We start from the raw sequence: 27,957 nt of genomic DNA, 5'->3' as shown, positions 1-27,957 counted from the left end.
AGTGTAGTTAAAGTGAATATTGAGTGTAGTTCTAAGAGTGAAACCCAGGAATTTCCGTTGCTTGCAATGCACCTCCTAGTAAGAGAAGAGAAATATTTGACTTGGTTTACTTTGAATGGAAGATCAGAATGTGGAACATATTTTTATTGCAGCCCAAAAGACACACATTTCTGGTACCTCCTGCCCTTATTGTTTGCCGTTCATGAGATCAACCAGAATTCCAGGATCCTGCCCAATGTCTCTCTTGGCTACAACATCTATGAGAACTATTTCAATCCAAGACGGACTTATGATGCCATGGTAGATATACTGTCTACTGGGCAGCAGCATGTTGCAAACTACAACTGTGGAAGAAAGAATAAGCTGGTGGCTGTCCTGGAAGGGGCTGACACTGCAATCTCCGACCAGATTTCGGGTGTCTTGAGCATCTACAAAATCCCACAGGTATGAAACACGGAAGCGTGAACATGGGCCAGACTGCACCCCAAGTCACTTTATAGGCTCTCTTGAGGGGTCAAGAGTGGACTCCTGGGCATCAGAACTGGAAACTGATGACAGAAAATAGGTTTCAAGAGAGCTGAACAGAGTTTGACAGATGTTTGGCGTTCCCCCTGCTATCAAACTGGTGTACCTCGAATGGTTCATAGGTGTGCCGTGGGAGTTTGCCGGAGGGTCATTTATTAGGAAGGCCACTGGGGGAGTTTGAGGGAGGCAGAAACTGTGCAATTCTTCAGTCAAGTGTGGTTTGGATCGGGTGTGTTATTCCGTGTAAGCTTGCTCCAATTCATTTTGTTATTTCTGTACCTTAAGACTTGTTTTTTAAATGATGAAATATATCTTTAAAGAACCGATGGTGTGCCTCAACCATTTTAGTGTCCTGTCATTGTGCCATGTGCCAATTGCTGCTCTATGCAGTGACACTTCCCTGTGTTGTCTCCATTCCAATCCCTTTGCCGGGGGGGGGGGGGGTAACAATGAAAAAGAAAAGCTTCAGAGGACACAGGCTTGTGCATTTTAAAACTTTCCATCTGGAAGCTGCACTGAACCTGCTCAACTGAAAAAGCATTTAAAAGACCTTATTTTAGTGAAATGGAATTGAGCCTGAACCAAACGGCTAAACCCCAATGGTAGTAAGAGGTTTAAAATACAAGGCTCCATCACCTGACATTCTGTTTAGAGACCCTTTTGGATCAGACCAAAGCGAGATCTTCTCCAGCAGCCTGTTTCTCACAGGTGGTCTCTTGAAGTTTCCCAGAAGTGGGAAAGCAGCCAGAAGCCCCTTCCATTATTCCCTTGAAGAAACATACTACTTATACTACTTCTGACTTGCAGGTAGCCTTTTGCTATCTTGACTAGTAGCCACTGAACAACCTGTCCACCATGACTTGCATACATATATCTGTTTTATTTTCCTCTTTTTAGAATCTTTTTGTGTGTATTTTGTTTGTTAAAACTTCAATTAAGAAAACAGATTTTAAAAAACATTTTTTGGATAACAAGTAATAGGTGTCATTCAATTCATTCTATACAGTTGCGCTGCAGGAAAAAAATGGAATGATAATATTTGCTACGTCATTTACCTAACCAGACAGATAAAAAATATGTGACCATGATCAAGGCTTGAACCCAAACTTGTAAGGATTTGACCCCCTGTTTTTAATTTGGACAATTATTCTTTCCTAAACATTATCTTAAGTTGCAAAGTCCCATCATAGGAAAATAACCAGTTGCACTACTGCCCCCATGCCGGTCTCATCAACTTCAATGTTCTCTCTCTCTCTCTCTCTCTCTCTCTCACACACACACACACACACACACACACACACACACATGCAGCAGCATCTCAGAAAAGTAGCACCACTCGGTTTGCCCCACACACACCACAAAGTAGCACCACTCGGTTTGCCCCCCCCACACACACACCAGCAGCTGGACTCAACAACAGCAGCACCTCTTTCATATGTTAAGCTCCAAACTAGGAGACTGGGCAGCAAAATGGCAGGTCGATGAAAGTGTCGACCCAATGTGCAGCAGCAGTGAAGAGGGTTAATTCCATGCTTGGCATCATTAGGAAAGGCACTGAGAACAAAACAGCTAATATTGTAATGCTATATCTTTTTGAGATGTGGCAACCAGAACTGGACGCAATACTCCAAGTGTGGCCTAACCATGCTCCATTCACTCCTATAATATAAAGTAAAGAGCCACACTTAGGATGCTGTTGTAATGAGAACAACACATGGATCTTCCTTTAACAAAATTTCACCCATCATAATGATGGCATTTGGTGAAATGCCAGTAATATTTTATTCAACAAATATGTGAGTTTTGTCTGGAAAAACAAACAAACCAGAAACCTAACTTTTTTTTCCCCTTTCTTGCTAGGTCAGTTATAGTTTTGTGAGCCATGCACGAAAAGATAAAACTCTGTTTCCTTTTTCCTTCCGGATGGTGCCCAAACAAGAACCCCCTTTCCTGGGCATTGCCAAACTACTCCTGCATTTCAAATGGACGTGGATTGGTCTCCTGGCTCCAAACAATGACCAGGGAGAATGGTTCATCAGCACTATCACAGAGGTGATCGTAAGGAGGGGACTTTGTGTTGCCTTCTCAAACAGAATCCAAGTGCTGGATTTGGCTAATCAGCCGTTTGACATGAAACAGTTTCTGATGCAGGATCAAGTCAATGTGGTTGTTTATCATGCGGACACTTATGCCATGCTGATTCTGGCAATGAACATTAGAGTATGGGAAGGGATAGTTAAGCCAACTGTGGGGAAACTTTGGATTGCAGTGTCTTTTCAGGATCTCAGCTTGAGGTTATTTTACAGAGCGGTTGGTGTCCAGCACATCCACGGTACTTTGTCTTTCTCGATCCAGGGACGCAAACACACAGATTATGACAATTATGACTCAATGTTCTCGGCCATCAACCAGTTTGGAGAAAAGACATTTCATTGTTCTTATTCAAAGCCTGTGTTGTTTGTGAAAAGATGGATGAGATGCATGGAGAAAGAGAAAAGGGAGATCCTGGCCAAGGATGTGTTTGAAAAAGTTCTGTCTCAGGACAGTTACAGTATTTACAAGACCATCCAGGCTGTGGCACAGGCCCTCCATGCTGCCTTCGCATCCAGACCACAGAATCAGAGAGTGAGAGTGAGCTCCGGCAGGCTGGAACATGTGGTGGCTCAGCCCTGGCAGGTATTTCTGTGCCCTCACAGATACCCTTCATTGTGCAGTTCCAAATCTGATCTCTTAAGCGTCTTCAAATGACATGTTGTAATGCACAATTAACAGGGAAATTCAGGTAGTGAGGTGCTCAGCAGAGGTCCCCTTTAGTTCTTCATCAAAGAATGTTCTTATTAGGACAAATTAAATTGTCACAAAGAATTTTATGTTCTTAGGTGTCCTTTTTGCACCTGGTTAGGGTCAAATGAATTGCATTATGTTTTTACAAGCTTAATGGCCCAATCCTATCCACACTTACCTGGGAGTAAGCCCCATTGACTATAATGTGACTTAGGTCTGAGGAGACATACATAGGATTGGGCTTTTCTTTACTCAACATGTGGTTGGTCTGTGGAACTCTTTGCCACAGGATGTGGTGACAGCATCTGGCCTGGATGCTTTTAAAAGGGAATGGGATACGTTTCTGGAGGGAAAATCTATTATGGGTTACAAGCCATAATGTGCATGTACAACCTCCTGATTTTAGAAATGGGCTATGTCAGAATACCAGATGCAAGGGAGAGCACCAGGATGAGGTCTCTTGTTATCTGGTGTGCTCCCTGGGGCATTTGGTGGGCCGCTGTGAGATACAGGAAGCTGGACTAGGTGGGTCTATGGCCTGATCCAGTGGGGCTGGATCAATTTGTGTCAAGACAGAGTTAACGCTTTGGTCTGTATTGTTGTTCTGCTAGAAATTGTCTTTGTAGCCAATGCTACATTCAGGGTTGAATCCTTGCTTTATAGAGGTGATTTGGGGGGGGGGGGCAGGAAAATGGCACAGACGTTAAGGGTTAAGTGTCCTTTATCTCTATACTATGGTCCTAATAAAAATTGTGGTTGTGAGTGACTATTATGCAACAAAAATTGTAAGCTGGTAATAGCACACTGGTGCATTTAGTGTCACAGTGGCAGGCCTGGAAGGGGAGCAGGGGGGCAAATGCCCTGAGTGCTGCGTCCATGTGGTGCTCCAACCTTTTGAAGCTTCCAATGCAATCTTAAGCAGTACTTCCGGTTTCCCGGAGTACTGTTTAAGAACACAGGGAAACCTCAGAAAGCTTTCCCAGTTGCTCCTAGCATTGTGCAAGGCTCTGTTGCACTGGGTAAGTATCGGGGGGGTGGCATCGTGTGCAGTGAGGGGCAGGTTCGTTACTGTAGTGTCACATGTAGTTTGGCCCTTAGTATCTCCTGTGACGTGGCATTTTAGATCTGCAGGGGTCTTATCTCATCTCTGGAGGACTCCTGTGTGACTCCTCCATGTCTGAAGTCCATCTGCTTGACTTCATCACTAAACAAAGGCCCTGCCTGTGTATAGAAATTCATTTTGGTAGGAGAGCTGCCCCTGGCTCCATTTACCTCTACATGCCACCAGACTGGCCTGCAGACTCCAGCTGCCCCCACTTATATGACAATGGAAGTGGATATCATTGGAAAACATCATGGTGTCAGGATGATGGTGCAAAAAATGCACTGTCAGTGTGGGCCTGCATGTGCACATATAAGTGAAGAGCACTGCACATGTCCAGATCTGACAACGGTTTCCAGGTAAGAACAGCCCCGCTGAATCAGGCCATAGGCCCATCTAGTCCAGCTTCCTGTATCTCACAGTGGCCCACCAAATGCCCCAGGGAGCACAACAGTTCTCTAAATGCTGACGTTTCTGTGTCGTTCTAGCTTCTCCCTTTCCTGAGAAGATCCCACTTCAACAATACTTTCACGGAGGAAGTTTATTTGGATGAGGGTGGGGATCTGACAGCTGACTTTGATATTGTGAATTTTGTGGCGTTTCCCAATCAGTCCTTGGCTACAGTGAAAGTTGGGAGTCTCGAGAGACAGAACTCCTCGGAGATCCAGTTCACCATTGACAAGGATGCCATTGTCTGGCCCAGAAGGTTCAACCAGGTGGGGAAAACTGTGGTTTCACTTGAACCCCTTTCATGACATCAGTTGAGCCCTAAGAATTTGTCTTGTACTATGCACAATACATAAATGGTAGGATTCCTGCCCAATAAACTTGCCTGTCTTAATCAGATGGGAAATATGAAGTAAAAAAACAAATGCAGAGGGAAAGAGCACAATGTGTCACAGCCTACAACACACGGCACCAGTAACTAATCATGGTTGTATCAGAACCAAGATGGAGCTATAGAGGGCTGCACCCAATTTGATACCTGGATGGCACAGAGTATGGCTCAGGGCCCCTGAGATCAGTGGCTGGACATGGGATCTGCAGGGCCCAGTTGGAAACAGGTTCATAGCCAATTTCAAAATAGAAACAGTATAAGCACTACTGGCCTTTTAATAATTCAGAAGAAAATAAAAACAATTGCTATTCTCCATAAAACCTGCAATGCTTAGGAGTCTGTTGCAATGTGTTGTGTGTGTCTGACAAGAGCAGATTACCTTAGTGTGCGGCCACCTTAAACACAGGGCCCAACTGGGAGCAGTTGGTCCAACTGGCTTAAGATACGCCCTGGCTGGAGGTGATAACTGGTAAAGCTGCAGTGCAGAAGACAAAAGGCACTGCTCTGTTGAACTGGCAAAGGCAGTGTCTGCCATGCACCATGCAAGATAATGCAACAGTCCCCAATGTAGGGATGGACCTGGGAATGCAGCCTGAATGAAGTGTTGCCAAGGCATGGTTTCCAGCATTGCTCATTACATATGTGTTCCTACATGTGTCATGCACTTGCTCACACAACCCACTCCTGCCTAAATCCCCCCACAGCCCAGGAGTGTGCAATGCATGCTGTGGGGTGGTGGTGGTGGTGGTAGTCCTGTAAGTTTCTTCCAGGTAAGGGAAGATTTGTTTCCTTGCCCAGGGGTATGCCCTCACTGCCCCACTGAGTAGACCTACTCAGACCTGAGCCAGCTATAGTTGGCAAATGTCCAAGTGCACCCAGGAAGATGGATCGAGCCCGGGAAGAAGGATGGGACATTAGTGGTGCCGCTGGCTCTGATGACACCCCTTTCCCAGCCTCAATCTGCTCACCTCACTTCATTCTCCTCTCTGTTACTCTGTCCCTGCCCCCTTTCCATCCAGCTCTGCCCCCTTACACCATTGCCATGGGTCATTGACGGGCTGCTGGTGCATGGCCTTGGCCACACGCTGTTTATGGGGCAGCTTGGTCACACTGAATGGTATGTCATTTTTTGTGACAGTCCTAGTGCTGCCACAATGTGAGTTCCCATATGACAGGGTTTCCCAAACCATGGGTCATGACCCACTAGTGGGTTGTGAGGCCTAATGCAGTGGGTTGCAACCTGGGCCCTACTATCTAACCTTGCTCCAGTTTGGCTCCACATCACAGCCATTCCAAATGCTGAATTACTCACTAAGAGCATGTGGAGACCTCTTCTGGGTCATGCCAGGCTGGCGACCCACTTTACTGGGCTATGAGAATGACCCACAGAAGCCTTAGAAAGCCAGTTCTGGTTTACTTCCAAAAACTGGCTTTCTGAGACTTCCATGGGCCACTCTGAGGTAATTTTTTAGACTGCTTTCTTCTCAAGACAAGCCCCATTCTTGTACCCTTCCCATGTTTGATGTATCACGTTTCTGAGTGACTCAACCATCTAAAATTAGGCTGTCGGCAATAAGAAGGCATGTTCTGCTGTGTCCATCTCCATGTGAGATGCTCTACCTCCTGCGGCTTCCATGGCTAGTACCCTGAAAGTATTTTGGAATGCTACAAAGACCCTTCTGTGTCAGAGGGGCTTAAGGCCAGTGGATTACGATTTGTTGGATTTATCACTGTAGAAAAGAGTTAAACCATTTTCCTATTCAACCCCCCCCCCCTTTGCAGCTGCACATTCAAAAAGGAACCAGACATGACAGGATGATAGCACCAGGTCTGAGACTAGAGTACCCACTGGGTCCTTTCTATCTCTGTGGCTCATTTCTATGGACAAAATCTCTTCAGACATTTGGTTGATGTTCTTTGTCCTTCCGCCTAGACCCTGCCTTGTTCTAGATGTACGGATAGCTGTCAACCAGGACACTTCAAGGTGATGAAAGAAGGAGAGTCGGTTTGCTGCTATGACTGTGCTCCATGCAAGGGGGGGACCATCTCCACTCTGGAAGGTCAGTGACACAAGGGATGGGAAAGAGGAAAAAGGTAACTTCCCAGTACACATGAAAATTTATATTATGTATTTTGCAAACTTATTGTTTCTTAGTTTGTCTGGTTGAGATATCTACAATTTATTTCACCATGTGGATCAAAAGAAAGTATATGTATCACAAGCAAAGTATATTGGGAAGACCAGCCCCCCTTTCAATCAGCAAGGAGGGAGGGAGGAGGAGCTAGCTAGGGGTATAAAGCTAGTGCCTGCCACTGTGTGAGCCTCTCTGCAGTGCCTTGGGAACAAAGTGCCAGGTAAGGCACCGCGAGTTTAGCATCTGGGCAAGGTCAGCAGCAGGGCAAGGAAGCCAGGGCCCCAGACACAGTCCTTCTCTTCCCTTGAGAAGAGGGCAGCAAACCAGTGTAGGGTTTTTTAAGTACCCTTAAATAAAAACAACAAAAAAAGATATGCAGTAAGACAGCCAGCAGCAGGGCAGGGGCTATCCAGTGTTCTGCAACAAGTGTGAAATGTATGACTATATGCCTCTGGGGCATAAGTCATTGGTGTGTCCTCGGTGCAAGAAGCTTCAGGATCTCAGGGAACGCATCCGCTCCCTTGAAGCCTTGGTGGCCTACGTGGAGAAGCAGAGGCAGGCAGAGAAGGACCATGGGGAAACTTCCGGGGACGATCAGGTTACATCCCAACCTCATGCGTGCAGCTCCTCAGCTGCCCGGGTGGGAAGTCTCGGGGCTGGAGGACATCATCCTGGAGAGGAGGGAAACAATCCCCTAGGGGGGACCCCTTCTCCAGGGGATGGGCCCTTATCCGAACACACTCAGGATACTCTTCGGCGGGATAGAGGTCAGGGGCTTCTTGTAGTGGGGGATTCGATTATTAGAAACATAGAGAGTGGGGTTCGCGATGGATGAAGTTACGCGATGGGGTTTGCGATGGTTACTGAGCTATTGGGGAACAGTGATCATGCTGCGATCCGTTTTGACATGCACGTTGAGGGAAGAATACCAGGCAAATCTCTAACAAAAACCCTTGACTTCCGACGGGCGGACTTCCCCCAAATGAGGAGGCTGGTTAGAAGGAGGTTGAAAGGGAGGGTAAAAAGAGTCCAATCTCTCCAGAGTGCATGGAGACTGCTTAAAACAACAGTAATAGAGGCCCAGCAGAGGTGTATACCGCAAAGAAAGAAGGGTTCCACTAAATCCAGGAGGGTGCCCGCATGGCTAACCAGCCAAGTTAGAGAGGCTGTGAAGGGCAAGGAAGCTTCCTTCCGTAAATGGAAGTCTTGCCCTAATGAGGAGAGTAAAAAGGAACATAAACTGTGGCAAAGGAAATGTAAGAAGGTGATACGGGAGGCCAAGCGAGACTATGAGGAACGCATGGCCAGCAACATTAAGGGGAATAATAAAAGCTTCTTCAAATATGTTAGAAGCAGGAAACCTGCCAGAGAAGCGGTTGGCCCTCTGGATGGTGAGGGAGGGAAAGGGGAGATAAAAGGAGACTTAGAGATGGCAGAGAAATTAAATGAATTCTTTGCATCTGTCTTCACGGCAGAAGACCTCGGGCAGATACCACTGCCCGAACGGCCCCTCCTGACCGAGGAGTTAAGTCAGATAGAGGTTAAAAGAGAAGATGTTTCAGACCTCATTGATAAATTAAAGATCAATAAGTCACCGGGCCCTGATGGCATCCACCCAAGGGTTATTAAGGAATTGAAGAATGAAGTTGCAGATCTCTTGACTAAGGTATGCAACTTGTCCCTCAAAACAGCCACGGTGCCAGAAGATTGGAGGATAGCAAATGTCACGCCTATTTTTAAAAAGGGAAAGAGGGGGGACCCGGGAAACTATAGGCCAGTCAGCCTAACATCCATACCGGGTAAGATGGTGGAATGCCTCATCAAAGATAGAATCTCAAAACACATAGACGAACAGGCCTTGCTGAGGGAGAGTCAGCATGGCTTCTGTAAGGGTAAGTCTTGCCTGACTAACCTTTTAGAATTCATTGAAAAGGTCAACAGGCATGTGGATGTGGGAGAACCCGTGGACATTATATATCTGGACTTTCAGAAGGTGTTTGACACGGTCCCTCACCAAAGGCTACTGAAAAAACTCCACAGTCAGGGAATTAGAGGACAGGTCCTGTCATGGATTGAGAACTGGTTGGAGGCCAGGAAGCAGAGAGTGGGTGGCCAGGAAGCAGAGAGTGGGAAGCAGAGAACTGGTTGGAAGCCAGGAAGCAGAGAGTGGGTGTCAATGGGCAATTTTCACAATGGAGAAAGGTGAAAAGCGGTGTGCCCCAAGGATCTGTCCTGGGACCAGTGCTTTTCAACCTCTTCATAAATGACAGTGAGGTGGCTAATTATGCAGACGACACCAAACTTTTCCGAGTGGTGAAGGCCAGAAGCGATTGTGAGGAGCTCCAGAAAGATCTCTCCAGACTGGCAGAATGGGCAGCAAAATGGCAGATGTGCTTCAATGTCAGTAAGTGTAAAGTCATGCACATTGGGGCAAAAAATCAAAACTTTACATATAGTGTTCTGAGCTGTCTGTTACAGATCAGGGGGAAAGATCTTGGGGTGGTGGTGGACAAGTCGATGAAAATGTTGACTCAATGTGCGGCAGCAGTGAAGAAGGCCAATTCTATGCTTGGGATCATTAGGAAGGGTATTGAGAACAAAATGGCTAGTATTATAATGCCGTTGTACAAATCTATGGTAAGGCCACACCTGGAGTATTGTGTCCAGTTCTGGTCGCCGCATCTCAAAAAAGACATAGTGGAAATGGAAAAGGTTCAAAAGAGAGCGACTAAGATGATTACAGGGCTGGGACACTTTCCTTATGAGGAAAGGCTACGGCGTTTGGGCCTCTTCAGCCTAGAAAAGAGACGCCTGAGGGGGGACATGATTGAGACATACAAAATTATGCAGGGGATGGACAGAGTGGATAGGGAGATGCTCTTTACACTCTCACATAATACCAGAACCAGGGGACATCCACTAAAGTTGAGTGTTGGACGGGTTAGGACAGACAAAAGAAAATATTTCTTTACTCAGCGTGTGGTCGGTCTGTGGAACTCCTTGCCACAGGATGTGGTGCTGGTGTCTAGCCTAGATGCCTTTAAAAGGGGATTGGACAAGTTTTGGGAGGAAAAATCCATTATGGGGTACAAGCCATGATGTGTATGCGCAACCTCCTGATTTTAGGAATGGGTTATGTCAGAATGCCAGATGCAAGGGAGGGCGCCAGGATGAGATCTCTTGTTATCTGGTGTGCTCCCTGGGGCATTTGGTGGGCCGCTGTGAGATACAGGAAGCTGGACTAGATGGGCCTATGGCCTGATCCAGTGGGGCTGTTCTTATGTTCTTATGTCTTACGATGTGAGGATCGCATGGTGACTTGCCTGCCTGGTGCGAAGGTTGTGGACATCACTTCTCGTCTAGACAGGCAGGTAGACAGTGCTGGGGAGGAGGTAGCGGTTGTGGTGCATGTCAGCACCGACGACATGGGCAAGTGTAGCCGGGAGGTCCTGGAGGCCAAATTTAGGCTTTTAGGCAGGAAGCTGAAAACCAGGACCTCAAAGGTAGCGTTCTCTGAAGTGCTCCACGTGCAGGGCCAGCTAGGCAGGTGGAGATCAGGGGTCTCAATGCATGGATGAGATGGTGGTGTAGGGAGGAGGGGTTTAGATTCATTAGGCACTGGGGAACGTTTTGGGACAAGCGGGGCCTATAAAAGAGGGATGGGCTTCACTTGAACCAGAACGGAACAAGACTGCTGGTGCATAACATTAAAAAGGTGGCAGAGCAGCTTTTAAACTGATCCCTGGGGGAAGGCCGACAGGAGCCGAGGGGCATCCGGTTCGGGACTCCTCATCCCTATGGGACGAGGATGGGGAGGTTAGAGAACAACAAGGTAAAGACAGAGTAGGAGAAGAAATTGGGAATGGTAGCGTGATGGGATGCGATAGACGGTTTGGCACAGTGAGAGGATGCGGGGTCAAAGGAGTGATTAAGCGGCCCATCCTGGGGCATTCCATGTACAAATGTGTTTATGCGAATTCCTGAAGTCTCCGAGCAAAGATGGGAGAACTGGAATGTCTGGTGAAAAGGGAAAATATTGACATAGTGGGCATAACGGAAACCTGGTGGAATGCAGAGAATCAGTGGGATACCGCAATCCCAGGCTATAAACTCTACAGGAGGTACAGGCAGGGGTGTGTTGGAGGTGGGGTGGCCGTTTATGTTAAGGAAGGGATAGAATCCAGCAAAGTAGAGATTGAAGGCAGGTCCGACTCCACAGTAGAATCTCTGTGGGTTAAATTACCAGGCCTGTGGGTCATGTAATACTGGGGGTGTGCTATCGTCCTCCAGACCAGACATCGGAAGGGGACCTTGAAATGAGGAAACAGATCAGGGAGGTGACAGGGAGGGACAGGGTTGTAATAATGGGGGACTTCAATTATCCTCATATAGACTGGGTCAATTTGTGTTCTGGTCATGAAAAGGAGACCGGATTCCTTGACATGCTAAATGACTGTGCCTTGGAGCAGCTAGTCATGGAGCCCACCAGAGGACAGGTGACTCTAGATTTAATATTGTGTGGTACTCAAGACCTTGTTAGAGATATCAATGTTACGGAGCCATTGGGGAACAGTGATCATGCTGCGATCCATTTCGACATGCACGTTGGGGGAAGAATACCAGGCAAATCTCTCACAAAAACCCTTGACCTCCGATGGGCGGACTTCCCTCAAATGAGGAAGCTGGTTAGAAGGAGGTTGAAAGGGAAGGTAAAAAGAGTCCAATCTCTCCAGAGTGCATGGAGGCTGCTTAAAACAGCAGTAATAGAGGCCCAGCAGAGGTGTATACCGCAAAGGAAGAAGGGCTCCACTAAATTCAGGATTGTGCCCGCATGGCTAATGAGCCAAGTTAGAGAGGCTGTAAAGGGCAAGGAAGCTTCCTTTCATAAATGGAAGTCTTGCCCTAATGAGGAGAATAAAAAGGAACATGAACTGTGGCAAAAGAAATGTAAGAAGGTGATACGGGAGGCCAAGCGAGACTATGAGGAATGCATGGCCAGCAACATTAAGGGGAATAATAAAAGCTTCTTCAAATATGTTAGAAGCAGGAAACCCGCCAGAGAAGCGGTTGGCCGTCTGGATGGTGAGGGAGGGAAAGGGGAGATAAAAGGAGACTTAGAGATGGCAGAGAAATTAAATGAGTTCTTTGCATCTGTCTTCACGGCAGAAGACCTCGGGCAGATATCGCTGCCCGAACGGCCCCTCCTGACCGAGGAATTAAGTCAGGTAGAGGTTAAAAGAGAAAATGTTTCAGACCTCATTGATAAATTAAAAAACAATAACTTACCAGGCCCTGATGGCATCCACCCAAGAGTTATTAAGGAATTGAAGAATGAAGTTGCTGATTTCTTGACGAAAATATGCAACTTGTCCCTCAAAATGGCCAAGGTGCCAGAACATTGGAGGAGAGCAAATGTCACACCGATATTTAAAAAAGGAAAGAGGGGGGACCCGGGAAACTATAGGCCAGTCAGCCTAACATCTATACCGGGTAAGATGGTGAAATGCCTCATCAAAGATAGAATCTCAAAACACATAGACGAACAGGCCTTGCTGAGGGAGAATCAGCATGGCTTCTGTAATGGTAAGTCTTGCCTCACTAACCTTTTAGAATTCTTTGAAAAGGTCAACAGGCATGTGGATGTGGGAGAACCTGGAGACATTATATATCTGGACTTTCAGAAGGTGTTCAACACGGCCGCTCACCAAAGGCTACTAAAAAGAAACTCCAAAATTCAGGGAATTAGAGGACAGGTCCTCTCATGGATTGAGAACTGGTTGGAGGCCAGGAAGCAGAGAGTGGGTGTCAATGGGCAATTTTCACAATGGAGAGAGGTGAAAAGCGGTGTGCCCCAAGGATCTGTCCTGGGACCGGTGCTTTTCAACCTCTTCATAAATGACCTGGAGACAGGGTTGAGCAGTGAGGTGGCTAAGTTTGTAGACGACACCAAACTTTTCCGAGTGGTGAAGACCAGAACTGATTGTGAGGAGCTCCAGAAGGATCTCTCTAGACTGGCAGAATGGGCAGCAAAATGGCAGGTGTGTTTCAATGTAAGTAAGTGTAAAGTCATGCACATTGGGGCAAAATATCAAAACTTCACATAAAGGCTGATGGGTTCTGAGATGTCTGTGAAAAATCAGGAGAGTGATCTTGGGGTGGTGGTGGACAGCTCGATAAAAGTGTCGACTCAGTGTGGGGCGGCAGTAAAGAAGGCCAATTCTATGCTTGGGATCATTAGGAAGGGTATTGAGAACAAAACGGCTAATATTATAATGCCGTTGTACAAACCTATGGTAAGGCCACACCTGGAGTATTGTGTCCAGTTCTGGTCGCCGCATCTCAAAAAAGACATAGTGGAAATGGAAAAGGTGCAAAAGAGAGCAACTAAGATGATTACAGGGCTGGGGCACCTTCCTTATGAGGAAAGGCTACGGCGTTTGGGTCTCTTCAGCCTAGAAAAGAGTTGCCTGAGGCTATGTCTCCTTGGCTATGGGCCTTCCTTCTTTGGCTCTTTGCCTTAGTTTGTTGGCAAAGTGTCTCTTCAAACTGGGAAAGGTCATGCTGCACAGCCTGCCTCTAAGCAGAACGCTCAGAGGCCAAGGTTTCCCTATCTGTTGACGTTCATTCCTAAGGTTTTCGGATCACTCTTGCAGATATCCTTGTAGCACAGCTGTGGTCTACCCGTAGGGCGCTTTCCCTGCACAAGTTCTCCATAGAGGAGATCCTTTGGGATCCGGCCATCGCCCATTCTCATGACATGACCAAGCTAACGCAGGCGTCTCAGTTTCAGCACTGTATACACGCTGGGGATTCCAGCACGTTCCAGGACTGTATTGTTTGGAACTTTGTCCTGCCAGGTGATGCCGAGGATGTGTCGGAGGCAGCGCATGTGGAAAGTGTTCAGTTTCCTCTCCTGTTGTGAGCGAAGTGTCCATGACTCACTGCAGTACAGAAGTGTAGTCAGGACGCAAGCTCTCTAGACCTGGATCTTGGTATGTTCCGTCAGCTCCTTGTTGGAACAGACTCTCTTTGTGAGTCTGGAAAATGTGGTAGCTGCTTTACCGATACGTTTGTTTAGCTCAGTATCCAGAGAAAGAGTGTCAGAGATCGTTGAGCCAAGGTACACAAAGTCATGGACAAACTCCAGCTCATGAGCAGAGATTGCAATGCAGGGAGGTGAGTCCACATCCTGAACCATGACCTTCTTCAAAGGCATGCTTCAGCAGGACAGCAAAGAAAATCCCAAACAAGGTCGGCACGAGAACACAGCCCTGCTTCACTCCGCTTTGGAAGTCAAAGGGATCTGATGTGGAGCCTTCAAAGACTACAGTGCCCTTCATATCCTCGTGGAAAGATCTGATGATGCTGAGGAGCCTGGGTGGACATCTGATCTTGGGGAGAATCTTGAAGAGGCCGTCCCTGCTGACCAGGTCGAAAGCCTTCGTGAGATCTATGAAGGCTATAAAGAGTGGCTGTCATTGTTCTCTGCATTTCTCTTACAGCTGTTTAAGGGAGAATATCATATCAGCGGTAGACCTGTTGGCTCGGAATCCACACTGCGATTCTGGGTAGTCGCTCTCTGCAAGTACCTGGAGCCTCTTCAGTGCAACTCGGGCAAACAGCTTTCGTACAATGCTAAGGAGAGAGATGCTGTGGTAATTATTGCAGTCACCTGTGTCACCTTTGTTCTTGTACAATGTGACGATGTTTGCATCCCTCATGTCCTGTGGTACTTCACCTTCTCTCCAGCAGGGGTAGAGGATTTCATGCAGCTCAGTGGCGACGATCTCTTTGCAGCACTTTAGGACATCAGCAGGGATGCTGTCTTTCCCAGGTGCCTTGCCAGAGGCGAGGGAGTCCAGGGCCATGTGAAGTTCTGCTAGGGTTGGTTCACTGTCAAGCTCCTCCAACACAGGCAGGCACTCGATGTTGTTCAGTGCTTCCTCGGTTACTGCATTTTCTTGGGAATATAGCTCAGAGTAGTGCTGCACCAAGCATCCCATCTGCTGCGTCTGGTCCTGGATGATCTCACCTGTGGCAGACTTCAGAGGGGCAGTTTTCTTCTGTGTTGGACCTAGGGCCAGCTTGATACCATCATACATCCCCTTGATGTTGCCCATGTCAGCTTCTATCTGGGAACAGAGTTGGAGCCAGTAGTCGTTAGCACATCTCCTGGTAGTCTGCTGGACTTTGCTGCGAGCAGCTCGGAGGACCTGCAGGTTGCCCTCACTGGGACAGGCTTTGTATGCTTCTAGAGCTCTCCTCTTTTTCTCAATGCCTGGTGTCAACTCCTCAGAGTGGGCTTCAAACCAGTCTGCCGTCTTGTTGGACTTCTTGCCGAATATGGACAAGGCGGTGTTGTAAATGGCATTTTTGAAATGTTCCCATCTGTTGGATGCATCTTCATCTGCTGGGCCTGGAAGAGATTCCTCAAGTGCTTGTGCAAATTCCTCCACTTTTCCCTGGTCCTGGATCTTGCTGGTGTCAATGCGAGGTCTTCCTTGCTTTTTCATGTGATACAGTTGCTTTGTTCGCAGTTTCACTCTGCTGAACACCAGGGAGTGGACAGTGTCGCAGGCAGCACCCTGATAACTGTGTGTGATCTTGATGCTGGGAATGCTGGAGTGTCTGGTGAGAATCAGGTCGAGCTGGTACCAGTGCTTTGATCTTGGGTGTCTCCAAGAGACTCTATGTTGGGGCTTTGTGTTGAAGAAGGTTTTGCTGATGCAGAGACCATGGTGACAGCAAAGCTCTAGCAGGCGTTGGCCATTTTCGTTCATCGTCCCAGTGCCGAACTGGCCTAAGCAAGTGGGCCATGAACTGTGATCAGCACCAACTCTAGCATTGAAATAGCTGAGGATGAACAATGGCTCTTTTGGGGGGATTTTCTTGATAGTGGTGGCCAGGTCATCATAGAATTTGTCTTTAGCTTCTGCTGAAGATGACAAAGTTGGTACATATGCATTGATGAGAATGACAAGTCCTGTTGATGAGTGGAGCTGCAGGGACAAAATTCTCAGGCTGCAATCCTAACCTCACTTTCTTGGGAGTAAGTCCAATTGAACACAAAAGGACTTACTTCTAAGTAGACCTGATTAGGATTGTGCCCTCACTCTCATAAATAACTTGCTTAGAACATTACAGATCACAGATTAGTAGGGCTGTAAAGGTAGACATTATTAATGCTGTTGTCACTTTTATGCTTTACAGATGCAGACCATTGCACCAGCTGTCCAGAAGATCAGCATCCAAACGAGAACCAAGATGAATGTGTCCCCAAAGTTATAACCTTCCTATCCTATGAAGAGCCTTTGGGGATAATCCTTGTTTCCTTTACTTTATTCTTCGCCCTAACCACTGCTTATTTTTTAGGAATCTTCATTAAGTTCCGTGAAACTCCAATTGTCAGAGCCAACAATCGCGACCTCACCTACATGCTCCTGGTCTCCCTCTTGTTTTCCTTCTTGTCCTCCTTTCTATTCATTGGACAGCCCCAGAAGGTGACCTGCCTTCTCCGACAAACTGTCTTCAGCATCATCTTTTCAGTTGCTGTCTCTTCAGTGTTGGCCAAAACGGTCACCGTGGTGGTGGCATTCATGGCCACCAGACCAGGGAGCAGGATGAGGAAATATCTGGGGAAGAGTTTGGCAAACTCCATTGTCTTTTCTTCTTCCATTGTTCAGGTGGGCATCTGCGCTGTCTGGCTGGGAACCTCTCCCCCATTTCCAGACTCTGACATGCACTCCCAGTCTGGCTACATCATACTGCAGTGTAATGAAGGGAGTGTCACCATGTTTTACATTGCCCTTGGCTACATGGGCTTTCTGGCTGCCGTCTCCTTCACTGTGGCCTTCCTAGCCAGGAAGTTGCCTGGAGCTTTCAATGAAGCCAAGTTGATCACCTTCAGCATGCTGGTCTTCTGCACTGTGTGGGTGTCCTTTGTGCCCACCTACCTGAGCACGAAGGGCAAATACATGGTGGCCGTGCAGGTCTTCTCCATCTTGGCCTCCACTCTGGGCTTGCTGGGTTGCATCTTTATGCCCAAATGTTACATCATTATCTTGAGACCTGATCTCAATACAAAGGAGCATCTAATTATTAAACCTAAAGGTGCCACCCAAGAGGACATCTAATTTTGAGGACATTCCTTCTAATTATGGCTGTTTTGCTGTTTGTAAACCCAAATATCTCCTATGTAAGTGTACTCTTCCCCAGAGACTATTGCAGCACACCTCTCTTTCCTTCACATTGTGCAAGAATCAAGTAGAAATAAAAGTATAATAACACTAGGATGCCTGTATGATATTTTGTTTTCATTACATACTTTTATGTATCTATGTAGCCATTTTCCTCCTACCATGCTGTCTCCAGATGGGCACTCGAGGTGGCTTACCAAAAAAATAGACTCCATAGGCCACAGGAACACACATTCTGGTGGCATAAGGTGATTTCTGGCTGTCTCAAAAGGCAATATGACGGCACATGAGGCCTGGTCACTGCGACAACCAATGAAAGAACAGCTCCTCATGCCTGTGGATTGGGGACACACACCAGCAGCAGTATGTTAGTACATGGGGTGGGAGGGAAGCAGAGGGTGGACAGAAAGGGAGGGAGGTGGTGGAATGATGTGGCAATGGGGGCAGGGAGGTGGGTGGACTGCAACTGGGAAAGGGATGGTTTGGCAGCAAACATCTGCCCAAATACTAATCCCCTTCCTGCTCTCAATTCCGTGACCTGCGTCCACAAGCGCTTGTGCCAGCCATAGAGCTGGCACAGTCCGATTAGACCTGGCAGCCTGGCATGGGCTTAGTTATGAAAGACAACAGAGGAGTAGCTTGAGTCTAACAAATACGTTTCCTCCAGCTGCATGCCTGCGCATGGAGTCAAGCAGAGAGTTAAGGATGGTGCATGGGTGACTCTGTCCCTAGTAATTTTCAAAAACAGGGTGCTTTCTTCTTGTTCTCAACAGTGCTCAGGGGATTTTTGTAACACTGATCATCTTAGAAGCCAATAACAGAAGCATAAGAACTGAGAGTAACTGGAAGAGGAACGTCTGGTGCTGAGCCCGAAAAGACTGGTGCATGAATTCCTCATGTTTTACGTTGCCTTGGCTACATGGGCTTTCTGGCTGCCGTCTCCTTCACTGTGGCCTTCCTAGCCAGGAAGCTGCCTGGAGCCTTCAATGAAGCCAAACTGATCGCCTTCAGCATGCTGGTCTTCTGCAGTGTGTGGGTGTCCTTTGTGCCCACCTACCTGAGCATGAAGGGCAAATACATGGTTGCTGTGCAGGTCTTCTCCATCTTGGCCTCTACTCTGGGCTTGCTTGGTTGCATTTTTATGCCCAAAAGCTACATTATTGTAATACAAAGGAGATCTAATTTATTATCTATTAATAAAAAGATATATTTGAATTTGAGGACAATTTTCTTAACTGTGCTTTGTCCAGCATGCTTGTGCAACAATGTACTTTTTCTGCTACATCATCGTCTAGCCATCAGATTTCTCTTCCTTGACTCTCAGGCTTTTCAGTAAAATTTTGTGCTTCCACCCATTGCTGTGACTTCAGTTGTACCACTCTTGCTTACTCTGAGTCATCCTGTCAAGACATCTTTTTTATTTATACATTCACATTTATCAGAACAGTGGTTCCCAAACTGTGGGTTGGGTCCCACTGGTGGGTCATGACCCAGTTTTTGCTGGGTTGCTAATGAGGATGGAAAGATCAGATAAGTAATCGCTTCAAACCCTGAGGCTATTCAAAAATTAGATACTGTAGCTGCTAATCGCCCTGCCGAAAACTGAGCTCCTGCAGTTTGGGAGCATGTGTAAATATTCAAAGATAAATGATTGCAGGTCTTCTGCTGGTTATTATTGCTTATAAATAAATAAATATTGTTTCTTTCTAGGTCTCCTTCTTTCAAGGCTGGTAAACCTGGGTGGGTCCTGAGGGAGAGTTGTTTTAAAAAGTGGGTCTTGGTACTAAAAAGTATGGGGAAAAAGTTTGTTAAAATATAGGGGGAAAATGCAGTTGTGAACCCAGGTTTGCCTTTCTAAAAAAGATGCCTGGGTTAGAAGGGACTGAAAGACACCAGTGGTGATAAATCAGGAAGTTGGGTGGCAACACCCAGATGTCTTGTTCCCTTTAAGTATAACACGCTCTATGTGGCACTAAAAGTATTCAGAGACTTCAGCTGGCATAAAATGTGGTCGCCTGGCTCCTGTTTGGAGCTGCCTGTTTCAACCATATCACCCTAATTTTGAGGGAGCTTCATTGGCTGCTAGTTTGTCTACAGTCTCAATTCAAGATGCTGGTTGTGATGTTTCCGTTCCTAAGTAGTTCGAGATCTCTCCAATTCTTGGACAACCCAATTCTATTTATTTTTTTTAAATAAGCACCCCGCTTATCGCCGTGCCATCGGAGTGCACACTGCATCCTGCTGTGGCGGCAGTCCTGAAGGTCTCCTCCAGGTCAGGGAACATTTGTTTCCTTGCCCAGGGGTAAACCTCGACAGCAGCACTAGGTCTACACCAACCTGCACCAGTGGTTTTGCTGGCACAAGCCAGAGTGGAGCAGGAACACAGACTGAAGCCCGTAAGGGCAGTAGAGTATCAGTGGAGGGGCTGACACCAAGACCACCCCCTTCTTGGCCTTGACACCTCCCTTTCCCTGTCTCTGCCCTGTTCCCCCACCCTCTGCCCACCCCCACACCGACTTACTGGTTCTGGGGCTTCTCCGGAGTCCACTGGACACGGTTGCTTACTTCATGCAGCGGCAGCCCAGCTGCAAGGAATGGCAGGTTGTGTTTAGCAGCCTCCACCAAGCATGCTGTGCTGCCAAAACATGAGAAGCATTGGTACAGCAGGCCCATGCAACTGGACCGCAAGATTATCTTAACCTATATGTACCCTCCTGTATCCTCCAGTTGTCACAGAAGGCCTTGCTGTGGGTGCCTTTGCCTTCTAAGGTAAGTTGAGCATAATAATAATAATAATAATAATAATAATAATAATAATAATAATAATAATAATAATAATAATACTTTATTTTTATCCCGCCCTTCTCCCTAACGGGACCCAGGGCGGCTAACAACATATTAAAAAACAGATTTTAAAAACATTAATACAAGCAGACTAAAACATTTAAAAACACACTACAGAGGCCATAAAAACAGTAGTCAGATTAAAAGAGTAAAAGAGCAGATCACCGAGGAATCAAGCCTGTAAAACTAAAAGATGTATAAAAAAGTTAAGAAGGCCAGAAATCAGAAGGCTTGTTTAAACAACAGTGTTTTCAGGCCTCGCCGAAAACTCTCAAGAGAGGGAGCCATTCTCAAGTCAAGGGGAAGGGAGTTCCATAATGTTGGTGCCACTACCGAGAAGGCCCTATTTCTTGCAGCCGCCCCCCGGAACTCCTTGGGTGGCGGCACTTGCAAAAAGGCCTTTTGCAGGGGCTTCTCAGTGATGGCACCCACCTTGTGGAATGGTCTGTTGACTTAGCCCCTATCAAATACTCCTTCAAACCCTTAAAGACTTAACTTTTTAGTTTTCCTTTAGTGGGAGGGTGAGGCTTGTCTACTCTTGCTTCTTCTGTTGTGACTGTGGGATTGTTGAAGCTACCTTTTTTTGCTTATTGCTGCTCAGTTATTGTATTGTCTTATTTTTTATCATATATTTTTTATTTACTGTAAGCTGCTTTGAGTTGAAAATAGGCAAGAATGGAACATTATAACTGTTTCAGGTAAATAATAATGCATGCATTTTTGGTGTACAAGAAATCAGTGTGCCAAAGACACAACCCCCACAGTTTTACTCTGATCCTGCTAAAAAGAGCAAAGCTCCATTACCTGCTAGTTCCAATGGTACACACTCACCAATCTTCATCTTCATCTGCTCACCTTACTGCCTTGCAGGATGTAGAGGAATGCCTTGCAGTTCCCTGAGCTACCTACACTATACAAAATACACTGGAGGTTATATGTATGCCTATAACCTGGATCCACTGGGACTCATGAAAGGCAAGTGGGAGCAGTTGAGTCTTGGGTGGAAAGGTGCTCAGCGAATTGCATCTTCCTATTTCCAATCTGCCTTGCCCCCTCATCTCCTCTGATTTATGCCAACTACATAGCTGGCATGGATCTGAGAAGACCCATAGGTGATCAGGCAACCTACAGAGACGCAAGTAAAAATTATTTTTATTTGTCCCAAGTAATCTGATCAACCCCCCCCCCCCACCACCACCGGATGTTGGCACAGCTGCATATAATAGCATGGCAGGGGATAAGATTGGGCTGTAATTATATGATGCCAAGAGAAGCATTTCCTTTTGTCCCCTCCAGGTTTCCAAGGCATCGGTTTCAGTGGATGGTCCTAAGTACTAGTGTTGTAAGGGATTAAAATTTCTCTCTTTCCACTCTTTGAACATCAGGCATTTGTTTGTAAGTCTCAATTCTATTTACAGTTCAGTCCTATGTGGCTGCTGCACTGAGAGAGCAGGGCCTCCGACACAATACCCCCCAATTCCAGGGATTCTACATGTGTACAACGTGCTGTCCAGCCTTGCCAGAGATCCTCTTCATCCTTCCCCCACAAGCATGCCCTCCGCCAGCCAGCGTTTGCAGCTCCTCTCCAGCAATGCACAGCTGCTGCTCAGGGCAGCAAAGAACATACAATTGCATGCCAAGCGCATTCCCAAAGACACAGAGTATTCTGATACCTGAATTAAACCATATTTAATCGCTTGTTTGCAAACGTAGCTGTTTCTATGTGCACCTAAGGACCCCTCTCGTGTAAGAATTCCTTTTTTGTTCTTACTCCCACAGTTGCTTAGAGTAATTTTACTACATGGAACTCATGTAAGCCATTTTTTGGAATCCATTCACTGCTTCCTCTCCTCGAAGTAGTGCCATACTACATACTACACACTACAAGTGCACCTGTACAGTATTTTCCCCATGTGTAGATAAAGTAGCTAGGGGGAAGGGGATGTGGAGATTGACAGCCCAATCCTATGCATGTCTACTCAGAAGTAAGTTCATCTTTAGGGGGAAGCACATAAAAAAATATTTTATTTCTCCAATAAAAATGGTTTAAAAATAAATAAATAAATAAATAAATAAATAAATAAATAAATAAATAAATAAATAAAAGATTAACAAGTTGTGAGTTCCTGCACCTTTTCTTTTACAAAAAAAGCACTGCACTTACAGCCCAGTCCGATGTGGCTGCTGCACTGAGAGAGCAGGGCCTCCGACACAACACCCCCCAAATCCAGTGTGCCATTGCGTTGGAAAGGCTGGTCAAGGGGGGGGATGAGAGGAACACGGCTTATCTGTGTGTTCTGGCTGCCGCATAGCCCCCCATAGGACTCCTCTGAGCTACGCCAGCTCTGTTCCTGGTGCAGCACGTCGGAGCCATTGCGTATGTGTCTGGCTCAGGAGAGGGGTTTGGGATCCAGTGGCGGCCAACTGCTCCTTGTCCAAACCCACTGTGCCATTTTTCAGCTGGTAGCTGGTCTGCACCCAACTGACAGTGACACGTGGCTTCCGGCTGCTGCCCTGGTGTTCGTTCAGCACCTGCTGGCGGAGGGACTTCTGAGCCAGCGGAGATGTCTGTGTGCTGGCATACCCAGCAGTACACTGGCCAGGATGGGGCCTTTCGTCAACTTCTAAATTTAAAAGCCACACTATTCAATTATTATTTCCTCTTAGCAATGGGGTTCCAGCCCTCTGACCTTTCCGTTTGCCTTCTTCTGCAGCCCTTCCGCTTCTATACTTTGAACTGTACACAATTAATACAAAAGCATTATAATTTTAGCAGTTTTGTTTTCAATAACTTTTGCAGCGACACCAATATGCACTGCCTAACACATGTGTGCTCACTTGTGTGTGATGCTGGTGCTTGCCAGGTGAGTCTGACCCAGACCTGTTCTCACGTTGCTACGATACCATCTGAAGCTGCAATCCTAACCTCACTTTCCTGGGAGTAAATCCCATTGAACACAATAGGACTTAAATCTGAGTAGACCTGGCTAGGCTTGTGTCCTGAGGCCAGAAGAGGCCTCAGACCCACATGCCTTTGTCATAAAACCCAACTTTGTTCATTGGATCCCCTCCACCTGGCTTGGAGAAGTCCTCCTTGGAAAATTCCACACATGGTCACACCTTGCCCTGCCAGCTTATTCAGATTTGCAAACTTGAAAACTTCCTGGCCTTATAACGAAACATGGTCATTTTTGGTCACTTTAGAAGTATCTTTGGCCCTAGCTTCGCCTCACCAGTGTCATTAAGAATAGCCTAATTTAATGGAAATGCAGGTCTCCTGAATGCCCAGGCACTCTTCCAAAAGGGTAGCTCAATATGACATAGTCATCTTCACTGGGAACCCTTCAAGAACCATCTCTGAACAAAAGGATTGTCCAAGTTGGGCTGTATGTTAGTCTACGGGAAAAGTGATAACATGAGCTCTAGCCTTGGACACCAAAGTGTGTACTCTCCTTCCTCTAATCCAGTGCATCTAAGAACTACTTCTTGGACTACATTGCACTCCCCATTCCCTCCCAAAGCCCAGGGCTTGCTGTGCCATTGGGCATCTTGGAACCTTCCTCCTACTTCTCCCTCGGTTCACTCTTTTTCCCACCTTCTTTACCAGGCGCGCATTTTCTGACAAGCAGTAAGAGACTTCTTGCATGAAACTTCTCTGAAACAGGAATCAAGATGAACTTGTCCTAACTGATTTACGTTTAGTCCGTGCCTTCTGCCATGGTCAGGCCTGGCTTGACTAGACTCTCAGAAATGGAGATGGTATCAAAGGGAGAGGGAAAGAGTGGTGGGCCTGGAAACATCATCGTAACCTCCTAACCAATTACGCTGTCTTTGTTGATACACATATGTTCTCTTGTCCTGAAGTGATTGCTGAAAAAAAATGCACCAGGTTCAGGAAATTTCCTGTTAGGGATGAGTGGAATTCAGTAGTTCCATTGCACAGAACGGATTCCTCACTCCATCCAAGGCTGGTGCAACAAGGCCCAGAAACACAGGATTACATCACATCAGCCAGCTGCCTAGCAGGATTCAGAGATGTCCAGATGTCCAGAGAATCTTTAAGAAGCCAGCAGACATGCACCATGCCTCTGGCACACCCAGTAGGTGGCGCTGTGACTAACTGCTAACCATGCCAGATGTACTGGGCACATGTGAGGTGACATGTAGAGCACCTATGCAATTTTCCAGGATGCTCTAGCCTTGCTGATCTGCCCCTTTACTTATTCATTATAGTCAAGAAAGGAACAGTGGGGAGTTTCACAAACATGTTTTCTCCAGTTGTACACCTGCGCATGAAGCAGCACAACTTGTCAAGGATGGTACAGGAGTGACTCTACCCCTAGTAATTATCAAAAACATTGTGTTTATTACTCTTCTCAGCAAAGCTCAAGGGATTCTTCCACTGATCACCTCGGAAGCCAAAAAGAGAAACATCAGAATTCAGAGCAACCTGAGATTGGACTTCTTGTATTGAGCCTGGAAAGGATCGTGCATAATGACCTCCTGCGTCACTGAGAGCCTGAATGAGATTTTGGGGAAGTCGGATTCTACCTGAGTGAGATTTAACTTCTGGCAATTCAGATCTTCAGTTCTAGCTTAAGAACTCCATTCATCTGAGTAAAGGGTGTGTATGAGTGTGGCTGTGGCAGGTGCTCCCGGTATGATGATACTGCTTCTCCTTTTCCTACTAACACACGTTCCCTGTGGGGTGCTGAAGACAAAATGCCCATCCAATCTGGCAAATGATAGAAAAATCCCATTTAACTATTACAAGCCAGGAGACTACCAGATAAGTGGGATCACATCTACAACAAGTATTAGGTTGGAGCCATATGTATTCTCCAAAGCTCCTACTAACAGATTTAATGCGTAAGTAATCACAAAGCGATAGATTTAATGCTACTCCACCAGATTCTGTTTCAGCCGTCCCCATTAATCTTATTGATCAGAGACCATCCTTTTTGTCTGGTAAATCAGATACTTTTTTTCTCTGGTTTTTCCTTAGAGAAACAATCTTGGGGGCAAGGCAGGAACATTGTTAGCAGGAACAATTTCCCATGGCACACAAACTCTGAAAAGATGTAGAAGACACAGGTATTGGAAAGATAATTGAATGGAACCAGACTGCTGGCGCATAACATTAAAAAGGTGGCAGAGCAGCTTTTAAACTGATCCCTGGGGGAAGGCCGACAGGAGCCGAGGGGCATCCGGTTCGGGACTCCTCATCCCTATGGGATGAGGATGGGGAGGTTAGAGAACAACAAGACAAAGGCAGGGTAGGAGAAGAAATTGGGAAAGGTAGGGAGATGGGATGTGATAGACAGTTTGGCACAATGAGAGGATGCGGGGACAAAGGAGCGAATAAGCAGCCCATCCTGGGGCATTCCGTGTATAAATGCTTTTATGCGAATGCCCGAAGTCTACGAGCAAAGGTGGGAGAACTGGAATGTCTGGTGAAAAGGGAAAATATTGACATAGTGGGCATAACGGAAACCTGGTGGAATGCGGAGAATCAGTGGGATACCGCAATCCCGGGCTATAAACTCTACAGGAGGGACAGGCAGGGGCGTGTTGGAGGTGGGGTGGCCCTTTATGTTAAGGAAGGGATAGAATCCAGCAAAGTAGAGATTGAAGGTGGGTCCGACTCCACTGTAGAATCTCTGTGGGTTAAATTACCAGGCTTGAGCAGCGATGTAATACTGGGGGTGTGCTATCGTCCTCCAGACCAGAAATCTGATGGGGACCTTGAAATGAGGAAACAGATCAGGGAGGTGACAAGGAAGGACAGGGTTGTAATCATGGGGGACTTCAATTATCCTCATATTGACTGGGTCAATTTGTGTTCTGGTCACGATAAGGAAACCGGATTTCTTGACGTGCTAAATGACTGTGGCTTAGATCAGCTAGTCACGGAGCCCACCAGAGGACAGGTGACTCTGGATTTAATTTTGTGCGGTACGCAGGACCTGGTTAGAGATGTAAACGTTACTGAGCCATTGGGGAACAGTGATCATGCTGCGATCCGTTTTGACGTGCACGTTGGGGGAAGAATACCAGGCAAATCTCTAACAAAAACCCTAGACTTCCGACGGGTGGACTTCCCTCAAATGAGGAGGCTGGTTAGAAGGAGGTTGAAAGGGAGGGTAAAAAGAGTCCAGTCTCTCCAGAGTGCATGGAGGCTGCTTAAAACAACAGTAATAGAGGCCCAGCAGAGGTGTATACCGCAAAGAAAGAAGGGTTCCACTAAATCCAGGAGAGTGCCCGCATGGCTAACCAGCCAAGTTAGAGAGGCTGTGAAGGGCAAGGAAGCTTCCTTCCGTAAATGGAAGTCTTGCCCTAATGAAGAGAATAAAAAGGAACATAAACTGTGGCAAAAGAAATGTAAGAAGGTGATAGGGGAGGCCAAGCGAGACTATGAGGAACGCATGGCCAGCAACATTAAGGGGAATAATAAAAGCTTCTTCAAATATGTTAGAAGCAGGAAACCCGCCAGAGAAGCGGTTGGCCCTCTGGATGGTGAGGGAGGGAAAGGGGAGATAAAAGGAGACTTAGAGATGGCAGAGAAATTAAATGAGTTCTTTGCATCTGTCTTCACGGCAGAAGACCTCGGGCAGATACCGCTGCCCGAACGGCCCCTCCTAACCGAGGAGTTAAGTCAGATAGAGGTTAAAAGAGAAGATGTTTCAGACCTCATTGATAAATTAAAGATCAATAAGTCACCGGGCCCTGATGGCATACACCCAAGGGTTATTAAGGAATTGAAGAATGAAGTTGCTGATCTCTTGACTAAGGTATGCAACTTGTCCCTCAAAACGGCCACGGTGCCAGAAGATTGGAGGATAGCAAATGTCACGCCTATTTTTAAAAAGGGAAAGAGGGGGGACCCGGGAAACTATAGGCCGGTCAGCCTAACATCTATACCGGGTAAGATGGTGGAATGCCTCATCAAAGATAGGATCTCAAAACACATAGACGAACAGGCCTTGCTGAGGGAGAGTCAGCATGGCTTCTGTAAGGGTAAGTCTTGCCTCACAAACCTTATAGAATTCTTTGAAAAGGTCAACAGGCATGTGGATGCGGGAGAACCCGTGGACATTATATATCTGGACTTTCAGAAGGCGTTTGACACGGTCCCTCACCAAAGGCTACTGAAAAAACTCCACAGTCAGGGAATTAGAGGACAGGTCCCCTCCTGGATTGAGAACTGGTTGGAGGCCAGGAAGCAGAGAGTGGGTGTCAACGGGCAATTTTCACCATGGAGAGAGGTGAAAAGCGGTGTGCCCCAAGGATCTGTCCTGGGACTGGTGCTTTTCAACCTCTTCATAAATGACCTGGAGACAGGGTTGAGCAGTGAAGTGGCTAAGTTTGCAGATGACACCAAACTTTTCTGAGTGGTAAAGACCAGAAGTGATTGTGAGGAGCTCCAGAAGGATCTCTCCAAACTGGCAGAATGGGCAGCAAAATGGCAGATGCGCTTCAATGTCAGTAAGTGTAAAGTCATGCACATTGGGGCAAAAAATCAAAACTTTAGAT

At 46.7% G+C, this 27,957-nt stretch overlaps 2 protein-coding genes across 2 annotated transcripts in view; both read left to right on the top strand.

The window, feature by feature from the left end:
- The window catches only part of LOC136641548 (zinc finger protein 91-like), a 543,065-nt gene that overhangs the window by 57,439 nt on the left and 457,669 nt on the right, over positions 1-27,957 (top strand). The window lies entirely within an intron of this gene.
- Positions 67-17,517, top strand: LOC136641255 (vomeronasal type-2 receptor 26-like). The gene is made up of 6 exons (XM_066616957.1): positions 67-444; positions 2,386-2,745; positions 2,881-3,156; positions 4,900-5,127; positions 7,183-7,309; positions 16,595-17,517. The coding sequence occupies exons 1-6, from the start codon at positions 67-69 to the stop codon at positions 17,515-17,517; spliced, it is 2,292 nt and encodes a 763-aa protein (XP_066473054.1).

The sequence above is a fragment of the Tiliqua scincoides genome, chromosome 2, assembly GCF_035046505.1.
Source record: "Tiliqua scincoides isolate rTilSci1 chromosome 2, rTilSci1.hap2, whole genome shotgun sequence".
Taxonomy (NCBI): Eukaryota; Metazoa; Chordata; class Lepidosauria; order Squamata; family Scincidae; genus Tiliqua; species Tiliqua scincoides.
This window is presented reverse-complemented; position numbering and strand designations above follow the sequence as displayed.